General features: G+C 34.5%; 1 protein-coding gene across 1 annotated transcript; it reads left to right on the plus strand.

The window, feature by feature from the left end:
• The first annotated feature begins 314 nt into the window (after window positions 1-314).
• LOC111503027 (neutral alpha-glucosidase C) lies at window positions 315-27,633 on the plus strand. The gene is made up of 15 exons (XM_074169512.1): window positions 315-463; window positions 523-621; window positions 7,623-7,853; window positions 8,186-8,342; window positions 9,167-9,378; window positions 9,668-9,863; window positions 14,404-14,728; window positions 14,845-15,089; window positions 15,423-15,680; window positions 18,083-18,323; window positions 21,308-21,462; window positions 21,822-21,932; window positions 24,290-24,405; window positions 25,519-25,598; window positions 27,471-27,633. Exons 1-15 carry the CDS (start codon window positions 456-458, stop codon window positions 27,584-27,586), a joined length of 2,550 nt encoding a protein of 849 aa, XP_074025613.1. The 5' UTR covers window positions 315-455; the 3' UTR covers window positions 27,587-27,633.
• The last annotated feature ends 202 nt before the right edge of the window (window positions 27,634-27,835 follow it).

Below are 27,835 nucleotides of genomic sequence, written 5' to 3' on the forward strand. Positions count from 1 at the left end.
TGATCTTTAAATTTCCCTATAATATGTGAAAATTTTTGTATAAAATGAAGATAAATATAACTCAAAATATTTACCCGATGGAAATTTTTTGATGTTGAAGTCGCATTTTTTTTTTATTTTTTGGCTAGTGTTATTTATCACTGCTTCCAGTACATTGTCGAACCACGATAAGTATGTTGTACTTGGCGCCCTTGTTCACTCGTAATATATTCAAATAGGTCGCTGTGAGTTTTGTCTTTTCGATAAAAATCGGTCAATATCTTTGTAAATGTTCTATAGCATTTTGAGTAGAAAACGAAAATATTTTTGATATCTATATTTCACATTAATCAATCAGGCTTATCGGATTCTTGAAGTGTTTTTACCTAGTACCAGATAATAATATCGGCTGCACTTATATAAATACCCAATTATAAACGATGAAACACTCAGTTCTTCAGTGATATTCACGAAGAATGTATAGGTAAGTGTAACTTTTACGCAGAATGCTTCCATAAAAAATAACGTTCAATATTATTTCAGGGGTTTATTTTTTTTATCAGCTTTGGCTCTTGCCACTGCAGACCTGCCGGTAATAGATAAAAACGTTTTCAAAAATTGCTCAAGGATACCTTTTTGCTCGTAAGTACTATAATTAAAATATTGTTTACCTGTTTAATTCAAATTACCAGCTTTGAATTTTCTGTTCTTCACATAAAGACTATCACTCAAGAAATAGTTAATTGTTCAACTAGTTTCAGAACGCATGCTTTTCATACAAAATAAATAGTAAAATATCATTTAGGCTTTCGGGAGATGTCATGGCTAGCACCAGTCTCATTGGAACGTGCTAGCTCAGAATTTACGTTAGTATTTTACTACCAATAAAAGACGAAAATGCACGAAAAGTCCAGAAAATAATGCTTCAACTCGTAGAGGGATCAAACGCAAAGCTCATGCGTGGTGTTGAATTCCATTGAAAGCATATGCCCGGTGCAAAAAAGGAATTGAAAGCTGTCGTGATATTCCCTTCAGTTTCAATCGTTATCGGCTTCAGCTATCAATAATTATCAGTGAAACGATACAGCACGGCACTGGTCACATTTGAAAGTGTACAACATTTTAGAGTATTTTCTGAAAGAAGTGCAACACGTACAATACAACAGAAAATAGTGTTGCTCCATGTGGAGAATCCAATCGGACACGTTTGAACTCGCCAGTCGCTGGCTCATTAGAGCCGATTTACACAGAACGGACGTCGGCGTCGGAGGGAGGCGTGGTACGGACGTGGGGCAGACATTTGTTTCTTCCGACGTCTTTCCTCCGTGAACATAGAAACTACGTGTGTGCGACATCGTTTTCACGTCGCCTCATCGTTTCCATATCATTTACGTAGGAAATATGAAGCGGCGCTTATTCGTTAGTCGCCCAGCCCTACAAATCCCAGCCACAGTCTCATAAACACAAATCGTCGTCTGTCCCCACAAATCGTCGCCCAGTCCCACAAATCCCAGCCACAGTCTCAAAAACACAAATCGTCGCCTGTTCCCATAAATCGTTGCCCAGCCAACAAATCCCAGTACCAGTTCCACAAATCGTTATTGTAGCTCAGTCCCATAAGTAATAATAATAATCTTCATTATTACCCATTACATTCCTGGAAAACAATAAGATTTTGCATTATAGGCTTATGAAAGATGATGTTTTCCTGTTACAATCATCATTGCAATAGGAAAGTGACTATAGTTTAATTCCCTTCATATTGCCCGCCTGTCAAATTGTTCTCGTTGTCTCGGCATCGTTTCCACGTCGCCTCATCGTTTCCACAATATTTACGAAGGAAATATGAGAAAAAGACGTTCGTTCTGCGTGAATCGGTCCCACTAATCGTCGCCCAGTCCCACAAATCCCAGCCATAGTCCCACATACACAAATCGTCCCACAAACACAAATTGTCCCACAAATCGTCGCCCGGTTCCACAAGTCTATGCCCAGTCCCACTCATCCCAGTATCAGTTCCACAAATCGTTATTGTAGCTCAGTCCCATAAGTAATAATAATAGTCTTTATTATTACCCATTACATGCTTGGAAAACAGTAAGATTTTTGAATTATAGGCTTATAAGGATGATGTTTTTCTGTTACAATCGTCACTGTGATAGGAAAGTGACTATTTCTTATTGCCCTTCATATTGCCTGCCTGTCATATTGTTCTCGTTGTCAACACGGTTTGTACAATATTTGCCGGAAGCCGAAACTCCATGGTAAAATTCAGTGAATCACAAAATGAAAGTTCTATCCAATTTTTCATCGGTCATCAGATACTTCTTCTACTTGTTGAAACGAACTAATGGTATGTTGTACCATATTGCCATGAAATTGCCTAATATTTTCTAGGAAACGCGAAATATTTGAAAACGATTTGATTTTTCATAATACATCGTATAACTTCCAATATTGTGCGATGATATTGTACGGGTATATCTGCTATAGATCTCTCTATTTCAAAAATAATGAAAATTAATCAATATTGATAATAATTCGTCGTGAAGATTATATCAAGGAAAGATACTTACGTATAAGATAACGAATATTTCGAAACAAAACCATTCATCTTCCCAAACGTACCTACACAGTACGTTAGGAGAGATAATACCTTGGAAACCGGTTTGTAGTTTATCTATTTAATTGACTTTGTCATGATCCTGTTGCAGGCAATCATAAAAACCTACTCTGTAGATACTATGGTAGAATTCCACTTTGAAATATTTATTTTCTCATATTCTGTAGTTGAGTACATTATCTGGAATTAGTGCATTTTTGTTTCATTCAAAGATTTATCTTTCATTTATCTACAACTTTTACTTTATTAAATGTCACGTTATCAATAACATAAGCTCTTCATCTGAATGATTTATTTTTCACACAATATATCTGTTATATCTCACTTTTAACAACATATCACATATGCATTGATAAGGATCTTCGCACGCTCAGTATAATCAGGTTAAACACGTCATTCAAAAAATTCAACCTTGAAGCAAATCAATCACTATAGATTTAGTATTTTTCCTCTACATTATATATTTTTTTCGTTTTTATTTCTGACAAAAAGAATGTAAACATTAAATTTTCAGAAGTAACTCCAAGGTCCAAAGTTTAAAATCATTCATTTCTTTCCATGTCATTGAATGTATGTGTAATATGTATGAATGATCTACTTCGTCACTGTTTAGTAAAAATCCCACAAAGTGGGATGTTTACTAAAAATCCTACTTTGTGGGATTTTTACTAAATTCTACATATTCAATGCTTTATACACCCAATTTTTCGAATTGAAGTACCTAAATTTCAAGTACCTGAGTTTTATTTGGTCATTTATTGTTTTATGTGTATGTAATTTGGTAATGAATTAAATTACATGAGCTTATGTACCTACCAGTTTCCAAATTTCAACAAAATTTTAAGTAACGAAGAGTTATTTGATTCTATTTGGTCATTGAGTAAATTTGCTGAATTCTTAAATTTATTGATTTCTAAACATTCTAAAACATTGAGTTTCAAACTTTTCTCTTCTAAATGTAACACGTCGTATTCATGATTGAACTCATGTCCTTTTGTTAAAAAGTGTTTGCAAATGTAGAATTGATCTTTTCACTTCTTTCTTGCGCCATTGTATGACTAAACACGTGTTACGTTTTTTTAAGACCAAACACAAGCACTACAGGAAAATCCTAAAGGCGCACTTAGAGCGGTGCCTGTGCGGAAGTAGGGATTCACATTGGACTTGAATCGCTGGAGATTAAAGCCATTTCGAGAAAAGTTCTCAGGATGTTTATTCCACGTAAACACCGTTCTCCAAATGAAAGTGTTCTCAATCAGTGAAGTTCGAGGTGTACTGAGTTGAACCTCAAAACGATGAGCAGCCACAGTCCGTCGCGTATTTGTGATATGTACCGGTCTTGGTGGAATTAAATGTGCCAAGTCACTTGAACACTTCCCGTGAAAGTATCTATAGAAGAGAGACAAATCTCCAACCTTTCTTCGATCTTCTAGCTAGACTATCAAGGTTGCAAGTGATGTTCGCGTCTCCAATCAGGCGAATGGCTCTTTTCTGGATGGAATCCAGCAGTTTCAGGGTATAGTCTAAGAGCCAGTGAGCGGCTACCTGCATGTATTTGACCAGACTTAGGTTTTTGTACATTGAGGCCCCTATACCTACCGTACATGATATGGGACCTCACTAAGCCCAAAGTGGTGGACGCGGTGAGTGCGCAGGTAGGACAGGTATCAATTTTTTAGTAATTTTAAATGCATTTGACGACGTTTGCCGTTTTGATATTTTGAAATATATTATTATTGTGAACGGAAAATAATAATGGCTGAACATTACCTCGCGTTCAACATTGTGGCAGACATATTTAAAAATGTTAAAAATAAATGTTTTTTAAAGTAATTGACGAGATCTGCCATTGATACATTTCACTTATTATAGTTTCAAAAACTTATATTGATTAGGGCAGAAGTATTCAGTGCGTACAAGCATCAGAAAATAACAAAATCTGAGATACTATCCGGTCAGATGTCTATGTATTACGATAACTGTTTTACATCAAAATAATGTATTTTTTATGTAGTTCATACAATATTTAAAAATTTTGACGATAAAAAAAGACGATAAAATACGAGAAAATTTTAAATATCAAGGTATGTTAAGGTAACATACATATTTATAAGTATTCATTATTCTTCATTAATCATCATCCGGGTAATGTTCATCGTTGTGTAAATCATCTTCATCATCAATTGAGTCAGATTCTGTAAAAATTAAACGTAAATTGTGAAATATTAATAATTTATAAATAGATTTGAACATATTCGATAAAGAATTGATTTTTATCAACTTACCAGGAATATTGTCGAAAAAAACTCTGAAATCATTGGTGGTATTGAACATTCACCTTTAATTAGTTGTTGTTTAGTTGAATAATCAGGTAATTTTGTTTTAGTTATTCATTTCCTGTCTCAAAATAGCAGCAGCTGCTTGCAAGGTATCTTGGTCTTTTAGGTACGCAAATAATGAGTCATCAATAGTTGAAACGCCCTTATGAGCAACAACTTGTTTTGGTTTGACATCAAAATTTGAATGTTATCATTAAATTTCTTGTGAATTTTTTCTTGTAAATAATGCGCGGCAAATATTGATGCTGCATCGGAGCCTTCACTCAATTCTTTAAACATATCGAGATACTCTTTATGCAAATATGACAAAAAATAACAACGTCCCCGTTTTATGACATTCCCCTCAATTAAATTACAAATTTCTCTATAAACGGTTTCATGTGTCTCTGAGAGATATGCCATGAAGTACGGAAAGAACTTGTCACCAGTGACCGTTTGTGATTTCTAAAATTTTGTCGACAAACATCATGATAGTATACTTCATCAGAGGCAACACTTTGTATTTTTATCAAAGTTTCATTGTGAATTTCAGAATCTGGTTCCAACTTTGATAAGATATTTATTTGAAATTGATTTTTTTTTGAAGTACGTAATGGCTCATTCTTAGACTTATATTGTTTTTTTCTGTTATCACAAAAAGAGCACAAATTCAGGTTTGCTGAAGCCACAGTTTCAGGATTCTGAACAGTTAATGGTGCTGCTGAATCTTCCAATTGTATTTCCTCGAACGGCTGATCTACTGCGACTTCAATATTTTTTTCTACAACTTCATCTATCTCAGGAACGTTCACGTCATTCAAAACGGAATCATGTACCATTGCATCATCAATTATTGAACTATTAACTGATGTTGATGGTTGTTCAGTCGCAGACGACGACGTATTTTGTAATGAAATTTTTTTGTTGGCATCTGCCAAAAAATTTTTTTTTTAAAGCTGTAAACGTCTTATCACAACTACTATGATAGCCGGCATCAAAAATATCTTCCGGTAAAATTACATCGTTGTACTTTAATTTATGAAGTTTTCGTAACCTCAAAATATTTCGACATTTTACCATAGTCTCTTCCGAAAATATTAATAATTTTGTTTTTGATGTGTCACAAAAAACACATTGCATTTCATTCAACAATTAATAATCCAATGAACAAAATGAAATTAAGCAACACTATCATTTTTTTTAAATTCACGCAACAGGAGGCATCTATATGAAGGTTGACAAATATACTGAATACATCTGACGGAAACCATTAGATTTGGGATTATAATAGAGCCCTCTCAGGTATAAATCTTATATTATTTAACTGGCAGGTAGTAAATATCAGAAAAAATATTATAGGCTAGAATGGGTACAATAGTAATACTTTGAAGTGATTAAGTAAATCATAAATACATTATTTTGATGTAAAACAGTTATCGTAATATATAGACATCTGGCCGGGTAGTATCTCAGATTTTGTTATTTGCTGATGCTTGTACGCACTGAATACTTCTGCCCTAATTAATATAAGTTTTTGAAACTATAATAAGTGAAATGTATCAATGGCAGATCTCGTCAATTACTTTAAAAAACATTTATTTTTAATATTTTCAAATATGTCTGCCACAATGTTGAACGCGAGGTAATGTTCAGCCATTATTATTTTCCGTTCACAATAATAATATATTTCAAAATATCAAAACGGCAAACGTCGTCAAATGCATTTAAAATTACTAAAAAATTGATACTTACCTGTCCCACCTGCGCACTCACCGCGTCCACCACTTTGGGCTTAGTGAGGTCCCATATCATGTACGGTAGGTAAAGGGGCCTCAATGTACAAAAACCTAAGTCTGGTCAAATACATGCAGGTAGCCGCTCACTGGCTCTTAGACTAGTATGTTTGGGTCTGATCTGAGCTTTATAAAAGATCAAAAGTTGCTGAGATGTGTACAGTTTTCTGGTTGGGAGCAGTGTTCCAAGCTTTTGAGGAGCAGCCTTGGTTTTTTCCAATAAGCCGTTGATATACGATAAAAAAAGGTTGAAGACAATATGGATCCCTGTAGAACACCAGCGTTGATGGTGAAAGTATTCGAGAAATATCCATCGGCGGCCACTTGCAGGGAACGTTCTTCCAGGAAGCTGAAGAGCCTTACACAGAAGTGATCCGAAAAGCCACAGCATTATAGTTTGGCCAGCAAACCCTCATGCTACACATGGCCTCTGAAATATCAAGCGCAACAGCTCTTGACTCTCCATGTTTCTCGATTGCGTTATTCCAAATATGGGTGACATACCATAGAAGGTCGCCTATTGATCTTTGTTTCCGAAAGCCATATTGATGATCGCTCAAGATGTTGAAGCCTTCCAAATAATCAAGGATACTCTGGTTTGCTCCTTTCTCTATGATTTTTGATATCACTGATAGCAAAGCAACTGGTCTATAGTTATTTGGAAGAGTTTTCTTGCTCTTTCTGGGAATAGGCTGAACGCAAGCAATCTTCCAACAAGAAGAAAAAACCCCTTTCTTGCAAGACAGGTTGAAAAGTCTGCAAAATACTGGTACGCACTTTTTAAGCATTCAAAAAACAGAATAAAGTTATATAGTGATGAAATGATGATGAGCCAGAAAAATATACTTCTGATTCTGAAAAAAAATGATTCCACTAATAAATGTAATAGACGACTTTTCTGATTTTCAGCACTCTCCGACATCGAGTTTTAGAAGACGCCTTAAAATATACTGCAGATATCGGAGGATTTTCGATTCGTAACAATGTCGTTAACGTCCCGTTATATAATTATGATTCAGTTTTGAATATGCAATTATATCTTCTGGAAGGCAATAAAGCCAGAGTTAGAATAGCAGAATTGGAAAATACCCGATTTGAGCTGGAAGACATAGTAATCGTAGAAGAACTCAAAAAAAAGAAGTGAGTTATATACAACGAATTTGTTGAAGTACAAAATAGTTACTTACACTTGGGGCAACCAAAGGTTACACGTGCGTCATCATTTCGTGCATCCGAAATAAGTTGACAGAGTTATGAAAAAGAAACAATATTTTTGGTTCCGACATGTATTCGTTTCTTACTTGGAAAGGAAAACTATTTAAAAGTATTTTTTTTACTGCACATTTCATAGATGACGCATATGTAATCTTTCGTTGCACCAACTGTGCTTCAGAATATTGTAATTACTAAAATTAGTGCTCCATACAGTATTTTTTTATGGTTTTGTTTAATAAATTTGTTCTTTTTTTTAGACTGAAAGTAATATTGGAAACACAAAGTGTTTTATTCTACTCTGAAGACTCCCATCATAGTATTCGCGTCGCTAAGGGTCCTCCGTTTTTCGTGAGATTTATGTATAAAGGCGATATTCTCGTGGTTTTGGACGCAGAACGGATCTTCATGCAGAGCGTAAGTATATTTTCGATAAAAATGACACACGAGCATTCGATAATTGACATAATGTTGATATTTTCTTAACGGGTTGAGCAACCAATTGTCAATTGATTGAAAAACACATACTATATCGTGGTGATGAATACGAAATCAATAGTTTCGGGGGCATTTGTCGTTATTTTGTTAATTTTTTTTATTTTCTTTAATTTTTCTTTTATTATATCAATATTCATATGAAAATGAAAATTTTTCACAACGCACACCCATTGAGACCGCTGATAATTTTAGATTCTTATAGATCCACAAAAAGTACTTGAAGAAATCATAAAACTTTCATGTATTCGCACATTGTCATCACAATTCACATCTATCCCTCAATTTACATCATCAAGTTGTAGAATAGACAACACTGTACCATTACATAAACAGTGGTACTAACTGTATCTAACATTTTTTTAAGTGGCCCACGTGAATGAAATCGAGTAAGTCATATTAGTCAACATATGTAAATGAAAATTCTATATGTATGAGTCGCTATACCAGTGTATAGGCATCTTAGAGGTTGCCTTTGGATATATTTATCACCGAAGCTTCTTGCTGTTTCTTCATGATTCAACAACTGGATGTAATTGCATTTTCAAAGGTATATAACAAAAGTTTATTCGGTTTTCTGAAAGCGAGTTCATGTTCCTGATGTGGATATATTCTACAATATATTTTTCCGACAACTTGTAGTAGTTTGTACACTTCTTCACGAATAAAAAGAAATGGGATAATCAAATATCGACGAGGAACTTTTGCAGAAATGATCGGCTAAATTGAAGTATTTTGAATTTCAGACTAAGGAAAGTGAAGCATTCACTTTTGGGGTTGAATTCGACGGATCTGAAAGACTTTACGGTCTGTTCCACCATGCGTATCAACTTGCTTTGAAAGAAACGATGGACGATTCTTCTGATCCTTTTCGATTCAGAAATTCAGACTCTTGGGCCTATGAAGCGGACTCACCCATGGCTCTTTATGGGACTGTACCAGCAATATACGGTCATTCGTGAGTATGAGTTTTTCAAATGGGTTGAAGCTTGTTCCTGTATTCCCCACCAATAGTACCACTATCACTTCTATTGTGAGCGAAAATATTCAACTTTTTTGATTGTCTATCGATTTGATAGAAAAAAAAACATTTCCAATTGATGTGACTTTTAGCTTCAACTTCAGCCACTTCCTTAGCTCACAAAAGTTTCGACTTCTGAGGATTATCGTCCGTAGGGTAGAATTCATATTCTTTATATATAAGTCAATGGATATTCACCAGTTCTTTAATTTCAATTTCATTACAGAGCAAATGTAAGTTCTGGAATATTTCTTCACAATGCTGCAGAACAATGGATAGACATTACTTATAAAGATAGAAACCCTAAAGCATATTTTATGGTAGAGGGAGCAGCTTTTGATCTCTTTATTTTCCTTGGACCCACTCCGAAAGATCTTGTTAGACAGATTACGGCATTAACTGGAAAGGCACATATGCCACAGGTAAATATCACAGTTTTTCCATTCCTATATTTATGATTTCGTTTCTAAATTTTTCTATTTAATGAACCTAAATATAGATTGTTGGTTCTGATAGTGAAAATATGATTTCCTTCAATATAAAACTCACATACTGATAACTTTTATTTCTCTCTTTATACGTAAACAATTTTTCCTTGCAGTACGATGTAATGTCACATATCACGTGTGTGTATCTGAAAACACCTGTTGAAAATAGAATATTATATAAAATACAGTTTGTGTGAAAGGAAGGTTTTCGCCCTTAATCAATAAACATTGAATTAGTTTCCAGAAGTTTGTTATTGTTCCTTATGTTATTTGCCACCTGATTGGTATCTAATATTTACCTGTTTTCTACCAGCAATTACGTAAAGGTGTGAACAAAAGACTCTTAGGAATGAGATGGGGAAATCAGTACCTGGATCTTCAGTATGGAGAAATCAGTAGGTATCTGGATCTCCAGTATGAAGAAATTAGTACCTGGATCTCCATTGTGGAGAAATCAGGACCTGGATGTGCAAGTACTGAGGTGTCATCAAATTAATTTACTATCGATCCCATTTCATTCACCGCCATATTTCTGTTACAAGTGAACCGTTGAAATCAGATTCCATTTTATTCCATTCCTGACTGATTCCATAACTCTTGTATTCGATTGTCATTGTTTATAAGGAACAGATAGGGACTTTAACTGTCAGACATATTGAAATCAGACATAAGGTTGCGAGATGCTGAGATTTTAGTTTCTTTTACCATATCTTCGTTATTTCCAAGTATCCCCTTATCAAAAATGATCAAATATTCTACCAATCTTTTAGAAACAAATGAATTATGCGGTGAAGTAGTGAAAGAGTACATCCAGCTGACACAAATTTGCATGGGGCAGAATTGTTTCCAGTTCGCTAACTGTTTATAGCAGCATCTGTTCATGAGCGGTTTTGAATTGGAAGCAAGAGAACTGTTGGATGACTTTCCACGAACTCAGATCCCATACATGAATGATGTATTTGCCATTTTCGACAATGATAAAAGTGAGTCAGAGGATTTTGGAGCTTGTCTCAACAAGAAGTCCTGAAATATAAAACTCCCGGATAAAATTAATATAAGTTGCCATTCTTGGATGTTCTAGTCATAAGAAACATCGATATGGGTTGAGAATTGGTATCTGATCTTTACCTGCAACTACGTAAAGGTGTGAAAAAAAGGCTCTTAGGAATGACGTTCATAGGTCTCATTCTACATTTTTTGATTTTTCAACTTTCGAAGGCATCCAAAAACTGTTGTCATCTACCTCCCTAACAATCTCAAGCATCCTCATTTATTCTGTGGCCGTTCTCTATGGTACTTATATGGTCTATGCAACTGAATGTGTGGAATATGTTCTTTGTAGCGGACTTTCATAGTCCGCTCAGTTTGACCATCATACTTTATATCGCCATCCTCATGGTTGATTTCCTAAATCCTAGTTGTTTCCTTTTCACAGTTTTGACTTTCGGGTAAATATGAACAATTTTGAAAGCCACTTTCATATTGAATTTTTCATAAATATGGAACCGTATGTTGATGAATATTGGTTCGTATGGCAAACTATAAATTTCAAGTATTCGTATTTATGAAAAGTTGGCTAATCAGAAAGGAGACACTCCAAATGTTTACTTCCTGATTAGCTTATCGACTATGTTGGGAAGATACTCATTACTTTCAGCGATCTCCTAGATAACCTCTTTCTCACTGTTTGTTTGAAGGTGATTGACAATGTTTCATGATGAATTTCACTAGTTCGGACTTCCATTGTCTACCATATAAAAAATGATTTAAAATCCCTGAAACAAATAAAAAAGAAGAATTAAAAAATAATGGCTGAAAATAAGAATTATATTAACCAACATAAACCTGAAATGAAATAATAGTGAAATAAAATACAAGTAAAAATAGAACAATTGAATAAATAAAAATAAAGAAAAGAAAAAAAGAAAATAAAAATAAAAAGTGCAGAGATTCCAAGTCACGTTAGTTCACGACGTTTCGATTGTTAGTATCTACAATCGTCTTCGGGTGATGACTGGACTGATTCCTCCGAGAGATGACTATTTATAGGTCGTTCGAGTACTTTCACTTATCCCCGCTTTCCATTTTCCGCTTCACTGGTTCCGTGGGAGATGACCGTTTTGGCGGGAGTTGGCCATTTTTCGCTTGATGATGGGTTTCCATATGTTGCGTATTTCTACGCTGGCTTGGCTGAATTCGTTGTTAGACAACATGTATGCGGCTTTCTTGAATTTTCTTCTGAACCAATGTTCCTCTCTGTGCAAGATCTCAGCTTGGGACCACTCGATGTTGTGTTGATGGGTCCAAACATGGTCTGCTATTCCTGATTTGCTGGTTTCCACTCGCTGTGTGTGTTTCTTGTGCTCGGCAATGCGAACATGCAATGGCCTTTTAGTTTCACCAATATAGGATTTTCCGCACTCACAGGGTATCCGGTAAATGCAATTCTTGAAATCGTAGTCCGCGTTTGGTGGCCTGGTTTTCGTGAGGCTGCTACGGATAGTGTTACCGGATCTGAAGCAGGTTCTGATGTTGTCCTTGGAACCAATTCTTCTTATTCTCTCCGATAATCCTCTGATGTAGGGAAGTGCAAGTACTGGTTGTGACGGCTTCTCTTCCTTGCGAGGCTCCTGCTGTCTTCTAGCCAAAGTCTTTTCTACCATCGTTCTGGAGTAGCCATTCCGGTGAAGATCATTTTTGATGATGTCTAGTTCCTTCTCGAGACCTTCCTTCGTATTGCAAAGCCCAAAAGCACGGTCTAATAGAGTCTTGATGATTCCTCTTTTAGTCGACTGATGGTGGTTGGATTCGTGGTTCAGATACTGTCCCGTATGAGTGGGTTTTCGGTATACAGATGTTTCCCACTTAGTGTCGGTCCTCTTCACCAAAACGTCTAAGAATGGCAATTCGTTGTGGATTTCCTTCTCCATTGTGAAATTGTGAATTTTTTTTTCTTTATTTTCATTTATTCAATTGTTCTATTTTTACTTGTATTTTATTTCATTATTATTTCATTTCAGGTTTATGTTGGTTAATATAATTCTTATTTTCAGCCATTCTTTTTTAAATCTTCTTTTTTATTTGTTTCAGGGATTTCAAATCATTTTTTCATATAGTAGACAATGGAAGTCCGAACTAGTGAAACTCTTTCTCACTATCATACCGTTCTTTGCTCAAGGGAGTTTTATATTTCGGGACTTGTTGAGATAAGACTCAAAATCCTCTGCCTCACTTTTATTAGTGACGAAAGGCACAAACACATCATTCACGTATTGAATCAGAGTTCGTGGAAAATAATCCAACCCTTCTCTTGCTTCCAATTCAAAACCGCTCATGAACAGATGTTGCTAAAACCGTTAGCGAACTGGAAACAATTCTGTCCCTTGCAAATTTGTGTCAGCTGGATGTAGTCTTCCACTACTTCACCACATAATTAATTTGATTCTAAAAGATCCTTCAAATATATGATCATTTTTGATATGGGGATACTTGGAAATAACGAAGATATGGCAAAAAAACCAAAATCTCACAATCTGCCAACCTTATATCTGATTTTAATATGTCTGACAGTTCAAGGCCCTATTTATCCCTGATAAACAATGACTATTGAATACAAGAGTTATGGAATGAGTCAGGAATGGGATAAAATGGTTAGCTGATTTCAACGGTTGGATTCGATAGTAAATCAATTTGATGACCTGGAGATCCAGGTCCTGATTTCTCCATACTGGAGATCCAGGTACTGATTTCTCCACACTGGAGATTCAGGTACTGATTTCTCCACACTGGAGATCCAGATACTGATTTCTCCATACTGGAAATCCATTAATGATTTCTCCATACTGGATATTGTTCAACATCCTCGCACTTTAATGGTGTTCAACGACTTGATGTTAATTTGTGACATCCCTTCTCTGATACCTGTGAGATACCAGATGACAAGTCGATTTGCCTTGATCTTTTTATGTTTTTTTCATTCTTAGATATTGGTTGGAGACCTGAAGTAGGGCACTTTTTTATTCAGTTCGGAAATTGGAATTACTCTCGTGTGATATCAGTTCTGGATAAACCGTGGATGGAATGCATTTGGTTTTTTTGTTGGTATTGAGGCTTGAAATGATTCGATTCATTGTTTTCTGTGAATAGGCAATTTGTGGCATTCGGTTTCTCTAGATTCACACGATTGAAATGTTTACTTTGAAGGCCTGGGATACCGAAATGAAAAGTTATAATATGAAAGATTTTCTTTATTGAATTTATGTTTAAAAATAGAAAAAAATAATTATATGCAGAAAAGAAGAAACTGAAAAAAATCTGAAATAAAATGAAATATTCAGGAAGTTTTACTGTCATGACTATACACTTTCAATTGATTGAAACACCTGTTATCAAATTGTTATTTTGATCAACTTGAGTTACTGAAATAATGTACAGGAATTAAATTTTGCATTCATTTCTGAAATATTTTTTCCAGTTATGGACCCTCGGTTACCACCAATGTCGTTTCTCTTACAAATCTCAAGAGGATGTCAAAACAGTTGTAGCTCGGATGGACCAGAATAACTTTCCATTCGATGCTATTTGGTTAGATGGTGACCACACTGACGACTACAGATGGTTCAAGTGGAACCACACCACTTACACGGACCCAGTCGATTTACAGAGAAACGTATCTGCTACGGGAAGGAAATGTGTATCTATATCCGATCCACATATCGCTGTTGACAACAACTATTCGGTCTACTTGGGAGCAAAAGACAAATATTTCGTCAAGTGGGCTAATGGATCCAATTATGAAGGTAATCAAGATGATTGAAGAACATTTCACTCATTGAACAGAAATCATATACCAGAATATTATGTGGAAAGAATGATCATTTTTGCTATTTGCCAAATAAAATTTTTCATTTTTTAGCTGACTGCTGGCCAGGTTTATCGAGCTGGATAGACTTTATGATACCAGAAGCATCTGACTATTACTCAAGTTGGTTCGCTTTCGACAAGTTCAATGGCAGTACCGAAACATTAGCTGGTATCTGGAACGACATGAATGAACCAGCTGTATTTGACGATACCATAGAGAAAACCTTACCATTCGAGGTATTGCACGCTGGAGGAGTCAAACATGGAGATATTCACAACATCTATGGATTTATGCAAGTAGGATCCGAGTTTATTTTCATTGGTAGTTACAATAATTACACATATTCGGACAATATTTTTTTGTACATTAAGAAAAATAAGTATCAGAAAAAATTTTCACGATCTTTTCCGGACTAAAATCAGTCCAAAAGACCGTATACTACTTGATAAAACAGAAGGTTTTTGGTGTTGTATAAATGCCAACTCATTTAATAATATGGATAGGTATTTATATCTATTGGACATTATATTCAAAATTTCGCCATAAGTTGAGTAAGATTAGCCAATATTATAATATAAATTGCCTCTCATTTTTCAACTGTCAATGAATGAAAATTTTCTATTTTTTAGACAAGAGCCACCCACAAAGGACTCATGGATCGTGATCAACAAAAGAAAAGGCCTTTTATTTTGAGTCGATCAACCTTCGCTGGATCCCAAAGGTATGCCGCTATGTGGACAGGGGATAATTCTGCCACCTGGAACCATTTTGCTAACACCTACCCAGAATGTATGACGGCTAATTTAATGGGTATGGTATTTTGTGGTGCCGATATCGGAGGATTTTTAGGAGATCCTAGTGACGAACTGTTGCAGAGATGGTATCAAGTGAGTACATGATCAGCATCTATCATTCTCTCAATATGGGAAATGATGTATTCAAAGACTAACGATGCCCACGACTTTGAGAACTTTAGTTTTTCACTTTTTTTTAGGTATTATAACACCAAAAAGTCTAATGTGTTTTCCTATCTTTGGATTCATTAAAAACATCGTTCTACATACTATAAATACAGTTGACCAAAGATTCAGCACCCCCTCCTTATGCTCAGCATCTGATGCTCTAGAATCTCATAGAGAACTAGTGATAAAGTGAGATGGTAATCAGCCCAAGCAGCGTGTTGACCTTCTTTGTTTCCAAATTATTTTCAAAAAATGTAGAAATACCGTGGTAATTGTGCTGTAACTTTCGAACTTCATACGGTTACTGTGCCGGAGACAGTACCAATTACTGTGAAATTTTTATTCTAACTCGGTGAATATTCTAAAAAACAATCGAAATTTACACGATTACTGTGCCGGTAACTATGAAATTTCTATTTGGGATCAGAATTGGCTAGTTCTAGATCAATACCTTACTGAACAATTCAAACTTTACACTAGGAAATTTTCATTCGGGATCAGAATTGGTTATGTTAGGTTAGGTTAGGTTATACCTTACTGAAAGGTCAATACCTTACTGAAAAATTCTAACTTCACATGGTTACTGTGCCGGATACTGTACTAGTTACTATGAAAATCCAATTCTGGATCAGCATTGACTAATTCTAAGTGAATAATCTACAAAAAATTGAATTCTGCACGGTTACTGTGCCGGTTACTATAAAATTTCTATTTCGGATATGAATTGGCTAGCTCTAGGTTAATATTGCACCGTATACTATGTAACTTCTATTTGGGATCAGAATTGGCTAACTCTAGATCAATACATTACAGAAAAATTAAAACTTTTCACGGTCACTGTGTCGTTAAGTAGGATATTTTCATTTGAGATCGGAACTAGCTAGTTCTATGTCGAAACTTTACTGAAAAACTTGAACTTCATATAGTTACTGTGCCGGATACTGTACCTGTTACTGTGAAATTCCAATTCTGGATCAGGATTGACTAATTCTAGGTGAATATTATACAAAAATTGAATTCTGCAAGGTTACTGTGTCGGTTACTATGAAATTTCTATTTCGGATAAGAATTGGCTAGTTCTAGATCAATACCTCTCCAAAAAACGTGAACTTTTCACGGTTATTGTGCTGGATACTGTACCGTTTACTGTGGAACTTCTATATGGGATTTGAATTGGCTGATCCCAGTATACGGGATCAGAATTACTGAAAAATTCAAACTTCACACGGTCACTGTGTCGTTAACTGGGATACTTTCATTTGGGATGGAAACTAGCTAGTTCTAGGTCAATACTTTATTAAAAAACTCGAACTTTACATGGTTACTGTGCTGGATACTGTACCAGTTACTGTGAAATGTCAATTCTGGATTGAATACTTCTAGGTGAAAATCCTACAAAAAATTGAATTATACACGGTAACTGTGCCGCTAACTATGAAATTTCTATCTAGGATAGGAAATGGTTGGTTTATACGGTTATACGGTTATACTGAAATATTCTTTGTGATCGTCAAACTGTGAACTCATTTCAGTTCCCAGTGAAGTGCTGAACACGTATTAAACATTTTAGGTTCAGTACAACAAACCAGCTAGATCCATGAAAAAACTTTTAAAACTCTTTTCGAATTTGTCTGTGGCTAAACCAATCAATCAACACCCATCCAACAGTTTAATTGCAAAGAATCATTTTCGATATATGGTCCACATAATGCCTTTCAGTTCAACGGTATCGTAAAATGAATCTTTAAAAGACCCAACATCGACAGCTTCTATTTTTGACGAAATATTTGTTATTGTGCTATTGTTTTGTAGATTTTTGGAGTTTTTATACAAGAATAGGTTTTAATTCCTCTTCAAAGATCGGAATCATTCGGTTAGTATACAAAAAAATACTTTAATATATATTTCAAATCAGAAATACAATTAAGAATCATCATGTCCTTGACAAAAGAGACTTTTTGTTTGAGATGCCATCAAACTAGCAGATTTCAAAATTGAAAATTAACCATTAAATTGATTAATTTCATCAATTTATTTGTCAAGTTTCTCAGAGAAGTCAAACACAATTTCGAATAAGAGACTACATTAGAACTGTTCTCCTAATTGATGACTCAAAAGGATCCAACAGTTTTTCTCAACACATAGAATCTCTAGTGATTCAAATGCGATCTCAGAGATTTTCTACTACACAGTATAGTATTGTCTTGATGAGAATATATGTAGTTGAGTTTATCACTAGCGAAGATATTAATCATATTTTCTCATGAATATCAGTATTTTGTCTTTCGGCTCAACTGTTTTGAAAATTCATCATTCTTACATTTCAGGGTGCCGTTTGGACAACATTCTTCAGAGGCCATTCAAGCAGAGAATCGCAGCGACGCGAACCATTCTTGTTCTCTGAGGAAGTTCAAAACGTCATCAGAAATGCAATAAGATTACGATATCAACATATTCCAGTATTTTACAGATTATTCTTCGAACATACCAGGACAGGCGATCCAATTCTCAGGCCTCTATTCTATCAATACACTGACATCAACGAAAGAGATACTCAAATGCTCATAGGTGAGTATATACAGAAACATATTTTTCAGTTTTATAAAAATAAGTTCAACACATTAGGAGTTTGAAAAAACGCGATGACATCTCCTCTCTTGAAGATGTTCAAACCAAAACCCCAAAAGAACTAGTTGTCTTGCAATGAAAGGTCTGAAGAAAGACAGAGAACTGATTTCATTCGACGGTAGGAATTTTAGTTTGGCCTCGTTCAAGCTCCGTCACGCTGGAACCCGCTTTGAAAAGAATCTACCTTTTTTTAGCCTACTTTACCTACAAAAGATACTAATAAATGTAGTAATGTTCATTTGTTTGTAGTGTTATCGATTACTGAAAAAGCATTATCGATATCATTCTAATTACGAAGGACGAGTAACAATGTGCCAAAAAGTTCTGAAATAGGTTCTAAATGGATTGTAGTTTATTATAGTAACAACAAAATATTACTATATTTCATATTCTTTTGAAGTATAGTAAAAAAGCTACGATAACAAGACTTCAAATCATAAAATAACAATTGTCCTCAAACTACAAACGATGGAGTTGATTGTAGCTGAAATTAGATGTTTGTAGTTGCCATTAAACACATCAAAAATGAATGAAATAATACCAAGTATTTTTCAACTAATCTAACATAACATAACCTATCCTAACCAATTATGTAACCTGAAATCTGAAGTGAAACATTATTAACTACTAACATATTTTTTGAACGGGTCAACTCAAAAATTTGAAATTTGGGATAATGAAATTAATGCATGAATACTTTATTTTGAAGTGAAATTGATAGATGAAACTTTCAAGATGGCGACTGGGCGCCATCTGGGAAAAAATTAAATGGAAAGGGGGTCTCGTGACACATCTCTTTGAAGGTCTTGACGAATACTTCAAAACCCTAGAATATGAAGTCAATGTCTTCACCTACTACAAAATGGTGAAACTTTTAATAATTGCCTGAATACATTGACATTTAACTCCATAATATTTATGAGGTAATAAGCTTGAGGTCACTTCAGAAGATGCTGGAAATGGTTGCCTGGAACTTCTTGACATATTAACAGCCTATCCGATATTTAACGCCAAACATTTTCGAATACAGTAACGTCAATATCTCTACAAATATCTATTCTTCTCAGCCGTATATCCAACAATAAAGCAGGTTCAGTTCCGTACCCGTTTTGCTTCAAATATCCCCATAAAAAAGTCCAAAGGTTTCAAATCTGGCGAGCGGGCTGGCCATTCTGGAGGACCTCGACGGCCAATCCAACGACCGGGAAAAGTAGCGTCTAGAGTAATGGGGTGGAGCTTCATCTTGTTGAAATACAATATCCATATCGAATTCATTAGGATTCGCTTCGACGATTTCAGTGATGAGAGGGTCAACAGTATTTTCCAGCATATTCAAATACAGTTCCCCTGTTGAATTTTGTTTAATAAATAGAGGTCCTACATTATGGTTTCTCAATATTCCTGCCCCAACGTTGATTTTTTCTGGATATTGGGTATATGTTGCCCGGAAAACGTGAGGGTTGGTGTCACTCCAATAACGGTAATTTTGTCTGTGAACATTGGCGTTTAAAAAAGTGTACATTCGTCACCAAAAAAATATTGTGGAGATTGGTAGGATGCCTTGCAATGGTTTCCGGCATGATTTCGCAGAATTCTGTTCTTCCAACAGGGTCGTATTCAGTTAATTGGTGTACCATCTTAATTTTGTATGGATGATACCTATTCCTTTTCAAAAGTCTCCACACAGTAGGAGTTACCTCACAAATATTCGCGACGGAATAAGTAGATTGTTCAGGATTTACTACCATTTCACTAATTTTGCACTTGCCATTCTTCTGGTATGGACGGATAACCTGAGGGTTTTTTCTTAAGTACACTACCGGTAGTTGTGAATTTGGATACAAGTTCCCTCAAATATTTTCTACATATAGGACAATTCGGAAAACGTTCATTGAAAATCCTTTCAGTCTCTTGGAAGTTACGCGTCACACCGTAAATAAAAATCGCTTCAATTTTTTTTTCCAATGGACGAAATTTGACCATTTTATAGATTGTTAACGTGGTACCTTTCTACTAGTAAAACCGAAAACTTAATGAGAATATTCTTACTGAACAATGATGTTCATTGTCGTACTGACATTTTTAGTCGTTTTTATTAATAAAAAATAACTTAACATACCTTATCGGGTTTTTGGAATTGCCATATGGCAGATAAAAATGAATATTTCTAGAAATATCAATATTAATGTGTTTGTTTTCAGGAAACTATTAAATGTTCCGCCATTTTGTAGTAGGTGAAGATATTGACTCCATATCCTAGGGTTGTGAAGTATTCGTCAGGAGTTTCAAAATGTCACAAGAACTCCCTTTCCATTTAATTTTTTTTTCCAGATGACGCCAAGTCGCCATCTCGAAAGTTTCATCTGTCAATTTCACTTCAAAATAAAGTATTCATTTATTAATTTCATTATCCCAAATTTCAAATTTTTGAGTTGACCCGTTCAAAAAATAAAAGGGGGCGGCATTAAAAAAAACTGTATATATATATATAACATATATATATATATATATATATATATATATATATATATATATATATATATATATATATATATATATATATATAACATATATAACATATATATGCGACTTACTCAGTTACCATTTACCAGCTACCAGTGAACAATGCTGCATTTGTCCGGCTAAGATTTCTGCCTTGGTACGGCAAGCCGGCCTGATCTTGAGATTCGGGAATAGAGGAGGCATCATTTCACCAAGAACTCCAATAATCAAAACAACCATCTTTGACACGGTGGTCTGGATACAGTCTGTCAAGTTCGAAGAGAAAATCTCGATATTTTATCCGTATTTCTCCTCTTTTTGGACGATATTCTTTTCGCCAGGAGCTGTTGATCGTTGATGGTCGAGAAGAACTACATCCGGCTCACATATTCTTCATTTACTAACTTCTTTCTTCGTTTCAGGTACGGATATTATGTCTGTTGCAGTCACGAAACCAAATATAACTTCGGTGAATGTATTTATTCCTGGAGAATCTGAGTATTGGTATAGAGTAGATGAGGGATGGTCCGTACATGCTGGAGGGAAAGAAGTTAATGCTGAAATTAATATCGCTACCGTGAGTTCCTTCCTTTATCTTCATATTAGCTTCTCCCTACAGTCGGATAACACATGTCTATCAAAATTGGGTGTAGTTCAATAAAATCTGAAAATCAATAAATACAAAAAATGGTTGGTCCAGATTTGACTGTAAATTTTCACAGTTTGAACAATTTTGGTGTATCATAAATGAAAATCATATCCACTAACTTGTCCATGTATGTGTAAGTATGAATATTAATCATTCTGACACATAAGAGAAAGTTTAAGTTTTTGTGGAGGGTAGTCGTAAAATTTCAACAACAAAAACAAATAATCTATATTGAAGCTATATTCATGTATTTATTATATTATTCATCATAATTGCATTTTTTTCAGTCTCCGTATTATTATAGAGCGGGAAGTATCATAGTAAGGCAAGATACAATTGTAAAATCAACAACTGAAGCACTGAATGCCTCATACTCTATTTACGTCAATCTTGATCTGGTGAGTAATTATTAACTTAGTAACTATCGACTTTTAAAATGAAAATACATGCGTCGGAAGAGTCTGGGGATTTTTTTATAAATTAGCAATATTTTTACAAAAACTGATATCCTGAAATTATATTGTGAGGTCAATGGTATCAAAGACTGTCTTCAACTCTCCTTCAATCTGAAACCTGTTGAGCAATGATGTTTTTTGCAACAATCTTCCTTTAATGACGTACACACTAAAAATTTGTCCATTTTCATATCAACATATAATAAACCATTATCGACTTCAACGGCCTCTCACATTCACCAATATAGGTGTTACCTTCGACACAAAACTTTCCTTCATACCACATATTGAAGCCATTATGTCTGATGCAAACAGAATGTATGGATTTATTGCACGTATTTCCAAAGATTACTCGAATCAATCTACATCGATAACCTTATACTTTGCTTCCGTCAGATCAAAATTAGAATATGCATCAATAAGCTGGAATCCATCTCATCAGTTGTATGCAGAAAAAGTTCAATCCGTACAACGTCGTTTCCTAAAACTTCTCTCATGTAGATCAGACGATATCTATCCACCAATTGCATTTCCTCATGATGCATTGTTAGCTCAAACTATGCTACGAATAGTTTGAGTTGCTGTCGTGATTGTCACTCCACAATTTTTCTTTTTGAACTGATTAATAATCTAATTATTAACCCACATATTCTGCCAAAACCTAGACCAACCTCTAGAGTGGTTATTTCTTTTTATCTGCCAACAGCACGTACAAATATTCTGAAACGTTCACCTCTCTATAACATGTGTGTCAAATGCAATTCTGCAAGTTGTCTGCTAGACATTTTTCACTGTTCCATCTCTGAGATTAGTTTTTTTCACTTCAGCTAATTCTATATGGATTGTTTTCATCTTACAACTTATTGTAATTGCATTGTATTGTGATTCGACTTATATCCCTGTTCTGTAGTTCTTTATAACCTGTATACCGGTATAACAGTGTATAAATTAACAAATAAAAATCAATTTGGTTGGTTCTTCAAATTATAATACTGCTACAACTGCCTTATTTTTGTATATATTTTGCGGAACAAGAAATGCAAAAATGATAACAAATATTTCATAATAATCTCCAACATACTTTTAGAAGAAAAAAAAATGTTCAAAAACCTTAACATTCAATGAGTTTCCATCTTCAAAATTATCTAGCCTAAGTCTTCCAAGTAAAATATTCAATTGGATTTAATTATATATGAGTAAAATAAATATGAAGGCAGAACCAAAAAATATTAAACATGGTATGCCTCAGGGGTCGGTTCTAGGCCCTTTACTTTCTGCTACATATGAATGACTCACGTCAACATATAGTAGATAGGCACATTACAATATTTGCTGGTGACACCGCCATAACAATATCGAGACAAAATGTTGAGTAACTTATCTACAAATCAGAAACCATTGTCGACCATTTCAGTGCGTGCTGTCAGGAAAATAAACTCATTTTGAATACTTTCAAGTCAGTATCGATGGAATTGAATTTTAGGGCAAATACTTCAGATGATCCTGTCATGAGCGAGATTTAAAACTCTGTGGAAGTGAAATTTTTGGGTACCTACTTGGGTGCTAAACTCAACTGGGATAAACAAGTAGATCATACGTGTTTATTGAGGATCAATAAGATACACTATGTCATAAAGCAGCGGAAATCAAAATTAATGAGTCAGGATTACTCAGAATTCATTATGTAATGGCATATTCCAATATCATATCATCTATGGCTTCAATGCCATAAAATGTCACTAAATTTTCAGAAATCTTCATATATATTTGAATCAAAAAGGTCTGTATCAATTGATTAAAGGAATCCAAATACATTCCATAACGAAAATAATGAATACTCTTCTAGTGCTGAGTTTCTTGGTGTCATTCTAGATGAAAATGTATCTGTTTTAAAAAAATATTTTCTTGTGCTCTGTTTGTACTTGTTATAGTTAGTTTTGAATTACTGTTTTTTTCTGCCATAAACATTGTATGTTTCTTGGAGAAATGAATCATCATTAATGTAATGATTTGGAGTAATGTAGTAATGTCTCAATGAGCGTATTTATTGCCGGTTCATCACTATAGAGAAAAAACTTAACTTTCACAACTACAAATGCGTTGCAGGTTCAGTCTAGCACCACTGATGATACCTATGGCGGGTCGAAACAGTGCTGCCTAGTGCTGCATCATAAATGCGTTGTGTTTGGGTTCTGGTTTTCAACTATATAACAATCGCAATAAGTCTGTAAATGAAAGTTTCAAATATTAGGTGCATATGAATGATTTTCGATATTATGCTTGCAACACATTTTTTTCAGAACAACCAAGCAGAGGGTCGCTTTTATATGGATGATTTTATTAGCTTCGATTACACCAACAAGAACGAATATATATACTTTAGCATGCGGGCTATCAACCATAAGTTGATAATTACGTAAGTGTAGTTGTATGAATCAATTCTTTTAGATTATGCTTTTCATACACACCAGAACTGTAATGCTCTTCTCGACAGGTATTTCACAAAGGAAGTAAATTGGATAGTTGAAAATTTATGTGTTAAAATTCGATCGATTATAATATACATACACAAGATAATGTATCCAATTTAAGAGGAAAGAAAACCAGCAATCAACTAGAGCGACAAGTCAAATGCTGAAAGATACCATTGAGAATGATCGATCTTTTGAAAAAAGATCATAGGAAACCGTTATTTTAACACCTTCAAGAGGAAGATCTTTCTCTTAAAGATGATCACTTGGTGATCGAAACCCGTGTCGAGGTGTTAAAATAACGGTTTGGTGTTGGGAAAAATCCCAGTAATATTCATTACTACATCAAAGGTTCCAAACACTGCATCACAAGTATACACTCCTATCAGAGAATTTCTCACATTTCCACTGACATCATTGATTGATATCATTGCTACGTACAATTCTACATCTGCAGCTCTCTGATAGTAACTTCCTTCTAAAAGCCAGGCTGTACCAATCCAAAGTACAACGCTTCATGAGCAACACAGATCTGAAAATAACAATTCTCAACTTCACTAGTAATTCAAAAATGGAATCAACTGGTCCACAAATATGAAACAATTTCTCTTATGAATACACCACTATGGGATAGACAAAAAACAATGAATATCAATGGTGAATGAGAGTTCACAGGGCGGTCTGTCACGAAGTCAAGCTTCAACATTGACCTCAGAGAGAAAAATCGCTATCTGTTGCTTTCACTGCAAGTAGGCCAGTAGACGATACCAAAGTCCGAAAGTGTTGTATCTGGTATTGCGTCTGGTTTCGAACTATGAATGCATCCCTTTTGAATTAATTGCAAGCATTATTCAACTTTGTGAATCGAAGGGTTTAGTTGCTGCCTTTCCACTAACTTGCACTAACAAGCTGATCTATTTATTAATACAAACTATTTGGCAGTACACAATATTACTTGTTAGTTTTTGAGTGATCGGCAATAAAAAAAACATTTTTTTTTCAATTAAAGTCCAACTGAATACTATCGAACAATCAATAAGTAAATATTTTTATTTCAGGCCAATTGATGGAAATCATGGAGACTTGGTCGCCCACTTAAAAGAAGTTATAGTACATAGAATTGTTACTGAAAATGATGGTTAGTATATTTCAAGAAATTGTTGGAATTTTGTATCATTAGCAAAAAACTGTTTTTGAATATACCGAATGGCGAAAATTCAATAGCATACTATTGCTATCTTAGTAACGGTAGAAGATACAGGTTTGGTTAAATCAGAAAATATTACGGGCCATTATCGAAATATTAAAAAAAAAAGTGGAAACGCTTTGATTTCGATTTTTCCGTTCTGTTTCTTCATTTTACAGAATATTCAGATAAAGTTCGAAGGTTTTTGATTAAATAACATGAATACTACAATATTTACTGATTTCAATTTTCATACGACGTTTCGTTCATTTAGGGTCACCCTTATCGAATACGGGCCTGTATTTTTCAAAGCAACTTATGATGCCTCAATTCTGAATTGATCAATGCGTAGCAAATTACTTTATATCTTTTTCAATCTAAATGACATAAAAATAATTTTTTCGTATAGAAAAATGAAATTACGATATTATGATTTTTGTATTGATTTCTGATAGACTGAATAAAAATGAAAGCAATGGATAACTTGATCCACGTGATGATATTTTGTTTTGTAATGAACAAGTTACCACTTTCTCGAAATTTCAGTGTTGATTGAAAAATTTTCGGCATTTTTCCAAGCACAATTGATTTTTAAATATTTATAACAGGCTTCAAGTTCCTTTTTTCACTTTGTAGTAACAAATCAAGTACTCACCTAGATATTAACTTTGGGAGACAATCATGATTATCATAAGTGATAAACACAGGATTCAGAAAGGTATCATAACTTGTTAAAATAATACGGGTCTGTATTCTAAAAAAATTGACGAGGGAAGCCCTAAGTAAACGAACGAACGCAAATAATTACAAATGATTGCATATTGAAAACCCTGGATTTTTTTTTATATTCTGTAAAATAAAGATACCAGATCAGAAAAATAAAAATCAGCGATTTTCAGTTTTTTCGACTATTTCGAGAACGGCTCGCGATAGTCCGGATTTCCCAATATAAACTCCATTGCATTTTATAAAGTACTACGCAGACGTGGTTTATGGTCCGGGAATTTTGAAGAGTGACTATTTTAGGATCCAAAAGATCCAGAAGGCATACTTTAGGCTCATTACGGGTATGAGGAAACGAGAACACACTTCCCATCTGTTCGGGGATGTGGGTTTGTTGGATATGGAATCCAGACGAACATTTCATTCTGCAATTTTTTTTCTAAAACTCCTTAAAACAAGAAAACCCTCATATCTTTTCGAAAAAGTGTCCTTTAGAACTGAAATACACCATCATAACTTGAGAGTCAGGACCCATTTAACAATATCACAGCATAAAACTTCTCTACTTCGCAGATCTTTCACTTGCCATATTGCCTATTCATATAATCGGATATCTTTCAAACGAAAGATAAAAAAAATCTTCTTACAATAAATAGATCCAACTAATCGAATTATGTCGAAATCAATTAACCTTTCTCCAAGTTCGACAAAATATATATGTATTTCAACTTCTCTGTACATACTTGTTGCACTGTTCTTGATAGCGTAGTGTTTTTTTTGTTTTTCTCTATTGTTCTTTTGTTCGGTTGGAACGGTTGGATTGAAGAGCAATCTCTGCGATGATTTATCATGCGCAGATATTGAATCCTGCCATTTGATTTGTTGTATGGAACCATCAATAAAAGCCATTATTATTATTATTATTTGCCCAATTCAACCAAAATTGTATCTTCTACCTTTAACAAGATAGCAGTAGTGTGCGATTGAATTTTTACCACCCGGTATGGTACATCCTTCAGGAAATCAGGAAATCTAGTTCTGTGACATCTAGTAATGCCAAATGGAACTAATATATTGATCTTCTTTTCATATTTTTTCAAGGAAAATTGGGGTCCTCTGAAACCACATACATCAAAACAGCAGACGGCACACCTTTAGAATCTATTGATATTGGAAAAGAACTATTCACTGGAGAGGGACTGACCATTCACTTGTGATTTTATGCTATGTTTACATGAACTGAAATAAAAGAGTTAACAATGTAGTCATTTTTAATTCTTAAGAGCAAGAACATGTATCAACTGAATTCTATGTATAAATTTATACATATCTCAAAACAACCCTTGGGCTTAATGGGCTGAAAAATATTGGCAACACATGTTTCATGAACAGTGTAATCCACTGTTTATCAAATACGAAATGGTTACTGGAATATTTGAAAAAGGATAAGTACATTAAAGCTTTCG

This window comes from Leptinotarsa decemlineata, unplaced genomic scaffold, assembly GCF_025532065.1.
Source record: "Leptinotarsa decemlineata unplaced genomic scaffold, Ldec_3_MD MMD2_P_RNA_scaffold_5, whole genome shotgun sequence".
Classification (NCBI taxonomy): Eukaryota; Metazoa; Arthropoda; class Insecta; order Coleoptera; family Chrysomelidae; genus Leptinotarsa; species Leptinotarsa decemlineata.

Bases quoted from the DNA above. Each gene is read 5' to 3' on its own strand.
- LOC111503027 (XM_074169512.1), top strand. The intron at 7,854-8,185 runs GTGAGTTATATA...TCTTTTTTTTAG, and splicing joins GAAGAACTCAAAAAAAAGAA to ACTGAAAGTAATATTGGAAA. The intron at 15,681-18,082 runs GTGAGTACATGA...CTTACATTTCAG, and splicing joins TGTTGCAGAGATGGTATCAA to GGTGCCGTTTGGACAACATT.